Source organism: Lipophrys pholis (genome assembly GCF_963383615.2).
Source record: "Lipophrys pholis genome assembly, chromosome: 13".
NCBI classification, from domain to species: domain Eukaryota; kingdom Metazoa; phylum Chordata; class Actinopteri; order Blenniiformes; family Blenniidae; genus Lipophrys; species Lipophrys pholis.
This window is the reverse complement of record NC_137632.1, coordinates 11779343-11787231: the sequence shown is the minus strand read 5'-3', so window position 1 is coordinate 11787231 and position 7889 is coordinate 11779343. Positions and strand designations below refer to the sequence as shown.

Here is a 7889-nt window from a genome sequence, read left to right as displayed (position 1 = left end):
GAGGAAAAGCATCCTTACCGATGTTCAAAATGATGGTTGTTCCACTAAGCAGTGTGTCCATAATGTGCTTTCTGCTCTTAGCCTTGTTCGGAGATGACAAAATATATTCAAGACAATCCATTAAACATCGGCTTTAAATTATAATTAGACTGTCACTTTCACATATGATAGTGAAGATCTATCAATGGTGCTCGCATGCAGACACAGAGTGTAGGAGAAGCTTTTGAATGATCTCACGGCTATGGCCTAAAGCGTTCACAAAGAAATGGTCATTTTGAGTCTCTGGAGATTGAGACAGCTGAGACAAGACTGGCTGGCTCTCCGATGAATCAGAAGAGGAAAGATGCATGTGAATAATCTGAAACTTATTAGACTTAATCGCTTACATTTTGATTAATTTAACACCAACTGATTGCTCTTCTTTAAGGGTTAGCAGGTGGAACTTTTAATGCTGCAGTGTTACATGTATATTTTGACTGGAAAGCAAGTCAGTAGATTTTTTGATGTGACATCCGAACAAAGAGAAGTCAAAGAGTGTACTCACAATGAATGACAAGAGAAACTCTTGACTTAACATTTTCAGCAGTTATTCATGCAACACGACTGCAGGTGCGCTGTGTTTCGCTCCCACATGAAGTTGTGCGACAGCACTGATGATAGACTGTAACGCAGATGCGTCTCGGCTTTTCTCTATAATTTCTGAATCACACAGACAAGACAGCTGTTTTTAACAAGCTTTGTTTTCTCATGTTGGGCATTTTTCATGCACGACTTGGGAGGAATGACTGCAGAAACCCTGAAAAATAACATTTGGGTGACAGCATATGCACTGCACTCACATGTTAATCAATTGCACACATTCAGTTTAGTATTAATCATAAATCTGGAAAAAAAGAAAAAACGTCTGATGTGTGTATGTGATGGAGCTTAATCTTTAAAATGATACCTTGTGTTTGGAAACTGCTCAGGGAGTTTCAAAGACGTGAGTGTGCGCCGCAGACTGTGAGGAGGTTCTTAATGGGTTTACTGTGTAGGAGCTGTGGAACTTGGCAGACAGTTGTGATAACTCAATATACTGCATCAATTTTTCCAACTTTTTGGGAGTACAGCGTTAACTTGCTGGAATTCCCCCTTTCACTAAACTTTAGTCATACAGCACTGAGTCGTAACATTATGACCACACATAGTTGAAGTGTGGAACATTTATTAACACTTTATAAGAGGGTAATATAACATTAATAGCCTTATAGGCAACGTGTGTAAAGTGCATCTCAGTTACTTGCATATGGGGATGACTAGCCATGAACCAACTGGACCATTTCAATTGTATACCCAGATGGCACTTCCCTCTTTCAGTAAGATAACGCACCAAACAAAAATGCTATCAGAATAAGTTGAGTTTGAGGTTTTGAGTTGGCCTGGAGTTCCTCCCGATCTTTTGGGTGGAAGTGCTTGGCAAACAAGTATCCAAAGGGAGGAAGGGGGGGGGGGGGGGGGGGGGGGGGGGTACTTCTCAGTTTCCTTCATTTGAAGGATTAGCAGCATCGCCTTCAAGTCTAAAGGTTGCAGCTCTTCATGAGTTGAAGGTTGAATATGTTTTGTTAGATGAGGAGCAAAATCATTTATTTCAATCATGAATATAGAGAATCCCTGAACTAGTCAGCTAAAGATTAATATGAAGCAGCTAGTCATAATGTTAATATCTGGTGCTTCTGGGTGATGGGCAAATGATGGATCCTTAATAGTGCACATACTGGCCTGTCGTGCAAGAAGTGGTCGATCGCGCAACGCTAAGTGTTACGGTTTGGGTTAGGATGCAAGCATTGCTCGATAAAGCAGCAGTAAGGGTTAAGGTTAAGGTTAAGGCACAAGCATTGGTCATTCATGCAGGACTAATGGTTACAGTTACGGTTAAGGTGCAAGCGTTGGTCGATCGGGCAGTGCAAAAGGTTACGGTTAGGGTTCGGGTTAGGTAGCACGATTGACGGACCTTTGCATAAATAGCATCTGTGCAAAATATATGAAGACTTATTGGTTTCATTTGTGAGGCGAAGTTGTCATGCAAATAAACATTTTTAAAAAATGACTAACCGACACCAAATTCACCGTTTTGTCAGAAGTGAATGTGGGACCAGCCCTGGATTTACCACAAGGCTTAGGAAAACAGTTTACAGTGTAATAAACCTCTGCAGCTTATGAGGGTGAGCCACAAACTTCTTTTTCCTTTAAAGAGCGCCAAGCAACAAGGTGCTGAATCAGAATCACAGCAGGAGCAGGAACACACACACACACACACACACACACACACACACACACACACACACACACACACACACACACACACACACACACACACACACACACACACACACACACACACACGGGGTTGGGGGGGTGGCGCGCGGGGGTGGGGTGGGGGGTGTAATCACGGATCCCAACATAAAAAAAAACAAAACGGAAACGTGTGCGATTGGTTTACTCCACAGCTCCGCTGAATGAAAGCTTTCTTCTAACCAACAACTTTTCTTCCCTCTGCGGTCAGTCTGACGCGTCAGCCCGGCGCACCCACCGCACAGCCAGCCCCGACACCCGGACACGCGGACACCGGAGCCCCGCACACACCGAGCTGAGCTCCGCTCGCCGCTGGATGCTCCGCAGGGACAGACACTGCCCGTCCGGCCGGGGAAACGTCGTGTGGGAACTTACGGACCCAGAAAAGCAGCCAAAACGGACAGCAGAGAGTGAAGCTCCATACCCGGCGCACAGTTTGGACGGAGAGAAGGAGGAGGAGGAGGGCTGAACTTGGAAGTAAGCGATGCACGAAAGCCTCAAAAACTCCAGTTTGAACACTTATGCGACTTTGGTTGCACTTAAAACTATTTTCTATTCACAGGAAAGGCTTTTCTTCTCTAATTTTGCTCCGAAGATATTTCAGCATCTTCCTGTTTTCTATTTGCCGGTCGCATTAAATCTCCATTCAGTATTTCGTCCACGTAGTTTCCTGAGCTCTCTTCTGTTTTCTGATGGATTCTATCGCTTAATGCACTTTGTACGCTTAAGCTATTTTTGTAGATTCTTTAACCCCTTTAGTGACCATATTTGGTCACTTTTGCACTTTTCTTTGTTTCTTTTTTTGTTTTCGACCTAATTGATGACAATCATAGAAAATATTATTAAATTGTTAATGAGATTACTGGTATTGTTGATAAAGCATGTTTTTCTTCTCCTCACTTCACCTAAAAGATGCTTTCAACTTGAATATATGATAAACGATCTTTCAATAAAACCGTTGCGTGAGCACAGCTTTGTACACATAAAACTAATACTTTAACTATAAGACACATTTAGAGTACATTTCTTTTGCAATAAATAAACTAAGCAGATGTACAGTTGTACTCAATGGCATGTAGCCAATCTGGTATTGAAATAAGTGAGAAAATAATCCAATTAAGAGACGTTTTAAACAGAAAAGACTGAGAAATGTGTGTAATTTAAGTCAGTATGGTGCTTTTCAATACATTTTATTGCATCTAAATGACACATAATTGCATTTACATGGACTTTAAATTGTTAAAATATCCTCCTACAACGCCATGCAGTGTTTCAAGAGTGACCCACAAAGGGTTAATAATTGTTAAACCGTTACAATCTGCACGGTCTTGACTTTTTTAATTAAATGTTTTGTTATTGTACAACTGGTGCAGAAAATAATTACATAACTAGTCCTCACAAAGTCATTTATTCTCCTTTCATTGTTTTCCTTCGTTGGACACTGTTTAAGTAAGATTGCTTATGTCCGAGTAGTTTAAGACTTCATTTTTATATTAGTTTGTTTGCTTATACGTCTGTCTTTAAAGTTTATTAGCAATCTTCTTCTGGTTACACTTGCATTGCAAAGAGGAATAGATATAGCGCCACATAAACACAAGCCCCTGCATTTAACTCTAACCACAGATTCATTGGGAATGTTTCCCGATCTGACTTCTAAGACATCTGCGCACCCGAAGGTCCCAAAATGACCTTGACAATGATACCGAGCCTTCACCTTTCACCCAGATTTTTATTGATTTTTTTTTGGAGTACTTGCTGAAGATGAGCGACGTGTTTTCTTTTCATGCGGCAATGTGTGTAAACTTTGTGAAACTACGGTCTTTGTGAGGTTCCCCCTGTTTACTTTCAGAACAAACTGAGTGAATCATCCCCTCTGAAGCGTCGTTCTGTTCACGCTGTTGATCCTAACGGATGGTGACATAATGTTTCAGGGTTGCTCAGGACACACCCAGCTGAATGACCAGCAACAGGGACAGAGCGGGGCAGCTGGATCTGTGTGGAAAACAGCCGGGCAGAATCACAACAAGTGTTCGGTGAGAACATGTGTTAGTTGATGAGTATGTGCAAGTCCTGGTGTTTACAGATCACCTTTCAGGAATGCATCTCATCCTGTGTTTTTCCCCCCCACAGATAAACACTGAGCCTACATCCTTGCCACAATGGATGACTCCACCGAAGACTATGAAAACTACACCTATGAGTACTACCTGGAGTATGGCGACATGGAGGAACTTAAAGTAGACCACAGGCAGCGGGAAACTATGCACATAATCTCAGTAGTCATCTACATTATCTCGTTTGTGCTCGGTCTAATCGGGAATGGGATTGTGATTTGGGTGACAGCATTTAAAAGCAAAAAGACGGTCAACAGCGTGTGGCTGCTCAATCTCGCCTTGGCAGACTTTGTGTTTGTGCTTTTCCTGCCCTTCTTCATTGATTACATTCTGCGGGACTTCCACTGGAACTTTGGCGTGGCCATGTGTAAGATTAACTCGTTTGTGTCGGTGATGAACATGTATGCCAGCGTGCTCTTTCTCACAGTGCTCAGCATAGACAGGTACGTCTCGCTGGTTCATCTTAACTGGTCTCAGAGGTACCGCACCGTAGAGCGAGCCTGGGTTGTGTGCGGTTGCATATGGGTGCTGGCTGCAGCCCTGAGCTGTCCCGCTCTCGTCTTTCGCGACACCATGCGCTTGCACGACAAAGTGGTGTGCTTCAACAACTTCCACACACAGGACGGACACACAGCAGTCATGACACACATCATTATAGTGGCGATTCGTACCACGGTGGGCTTTCTTCTCCCATTCACAGCTATATGTGTGACAGGCATACTACTGGCAATCAGAGTGAAAAAATCGGGGGGTTCAGTTCGCTTATCCAGCTTCTCCAAGACAGTCACCGCAGTAATCCTGGCCTTCTTTGTATGCTGGGCCCCTTTTCATACTTTTAGCTTAATGGAGTTATCTATACATTCCTCGTTTTACCTCCACAACATCCTGAAAGCTGGCTTCCCTCTCGCCACCAGCTTAGGCTTTTTTAACAGCTGCATTAACCCCATGCTGTACATGCTCCTGGGCAGAAAAGTGCGCCGCATCCTGAAGCGTGCCTGTCTGGACATTACTAAGAGTTCACTGAGAGAGCTCAGCCAGTCGATCTCTGCCACCGAGATAGAGTCTGTGCCGGGACTTCATCAGGACAGTGTGCCTGAGGAGCCAGTGGCGTCATCTACTCTATGACTACAGTCGTCCTCCAACTTGTGAAGCTGTCCATGAAAAACAAGTGGTGAAGACTGAGTCGTACGACGCGGAGGACTGTCAATGCCGGTCCTTCCAGCTGTGACGTTGACATTTTCCTATATCGTTTCATGTGGACAAAGTTACGCTGCCTTCCACTAACAATTACTCCTTGTGGAAAAGCTGATTAGTGGCTGTTATTAACATAGACATAGAGATGTTATTCCATTTATTTCACAAAATCATATTAAAGCTTGAACGGTGATTTAATCCATAAATCATTTGGCAGTGATGCTGATAATCTAGTAATGTTTTTAATCACAACAATTTCAAGTTACTGAATCTATTATCTTGTTTTTGACATTTATGTGTAAATACCAATGCCACATTTGCTGTTCATGTTCATTAGGCAATTTCAAAATGTTTCTTTGGTCACAGGACAATTGTGATGATTTTTTCCCCCAAAGTAAATTGCATAGTATTTCACTGTTGTCACCTCTTGGACCAAGATATCTGCTCATGTATGTCCCACAGGCTACTGCAGGTATCTGGTTGTAAACTGTAATATATTTCCACAATGTGTTTGTGTGCATTTTTATAGTGGCTGCAAGATTCATTTATTGATGTATCATATTTTTTGTGAAGAGCTCCATAGTCTTCATTATTCTAATATATTTAAATTAAATAGTATATATATAAATATATATATATATATATATATATATTCTAATAAAATTATTGTTCTCAACATAACAATACTTTGTGTTTCCTGATTTTCTTTGAAGTGTGACCTTTGACATGTCCTGTACACACAGACAAGTTTTCCTGGAGGACTTGCACATACTCAGAAAGTACACCGGGGCTGGACATAAATCTAGATGTGTATTTCCTTTCCATTTCCTGAGGCTCTGTTTACATAATCGGGCATTTCCTGTTTTCACTCTGTGGTGATTTGAGCGTGTGTCCATCTTGCACTTGACAAACAATTCCAGGAGACGCATAAGCCGTCTGAAATGGCTGAAATGACTAATATACTTAGAAAACAAACACTGAAGGATAGAGAAATGTCTCCCTGTCAGAGGCGCAGTGACACATCGGGCTGAGCAAACTGGATGCAGATGAAATGAGTTACTGAGTGAATGTACATGAGGTAGTGACCAGACATCCTTTTTTGCTTAGCCGTTTCCTCTTTTCATGTCGTGTCCAGTTTTCATTGTTTGTACTTAAATTGACTGCCGTTCTACAAAGAAAATGTACTTTGTGTGTTGCATTAACCTCAAGATCCACCTGCACATTAACCTCGGACATGAAATAATATCTGACAAAAAGAGCCGCATTGCCTCTGATCGGCCAACAAAATGCTGCAATTGAAGTACTTCTGAAATGAAGATAAGATTTTCCATTTACTTAACTGAAGTATGAATTTGTTGGTGTGCGTATCGACATAAATCTGTATGAGGCCATGCACATACGTATGTGTATAGAAGAGGTCATTTTGGGTGTTTGTACTATACATTTCTGTTCTGTATGTGTGCATATATGTATATATTCAGCTTGTATGTTCTCATATTATAGTATAAAGTATCTCATAGTTGCAAAGGCTCAATTTACAAATAACTGTTTAGAAATTGGAGTTTATAATGTGAAATTTCTTGTCAAGACTTAAGAGAAAATGCATAAGCTATTAGTCAAATATCATCATTTTTGTTGTTACACAACAGAGTGACAGTTAAGAATATACTTTCACAAGAATTTAATATTATGTAATTGTTAACTGTCAGTATTTTGATTCAGGGCAGGGCTAGATGACCTTAAACTTCCTCCTACTCCTTTCCAGGCATGTAGAAGCATGAGTCCAAATGATTTCTTTTGTTTGGTTTTGGGCGTGTTTTGTTCTTTTTGTTTTTTGTTGCTCTTTTTGTGGATCTGTCTCTTGTTTTGACTTTAGTTATTGATGTGTTCAGATTGCATGACTCAAAAACAATTGTATAATTGCGACGTTGTTTAATTTTTAATTGTCTTTATTACATTAAAAAAAACTTTCCCAATATATTTTGTTAATTTTCCGTGAACTATTAACATATGAAACAATTCATCTGAAATTGACTGAAAACTAAACAATTATGCAGAACATTCTTTTTTTTATTTATCAAGGTAAACAGACAACATTTTTTTGTATTATGATTTTCTATACATAAGCAGCATTATTCCATTATATTTTTATACCACAATTTGATGTAGAAAGATCTGAGGTATTATAATAATAATACATGTTGAACCTCTGACAAGATATATCTGGATAGATATATTTTGTTGTTATAT

General features: G+C 40.6%; 1 protein-coding gene across 1 annotated transcript; it reads left to right on the top strand.

Annotated features, from left to right (window-relative positions):
- Positions 1 to 2516: 2516 nt before the first annotated feature.
- On the top strand, positions 2517 to 6221 carry cmklr2 (chemerin chemokine-like receptor 2). Its single transcript, XM_080477950.1, has 3 exons — positions 2517 to 2808; positions 4263 to 4364; positions 4462 to 6221. The coding sequence occupies exon 3, from the start codon at positions 4491 to 4493 to the stop codon at positions 5568 to 5570; it is 1080 nt and encodes a 359-aa protein (XP_080334076.1). The 5' UTR covers positions 2517 to 2808; positions 4263 to 4364; positions 4462 to 4490; the 3' UTR covers positions 5571 to 6221.
- The last annotated feature ends 1668 nt before the right edge of the window (positions 6222 to 7889 follow it).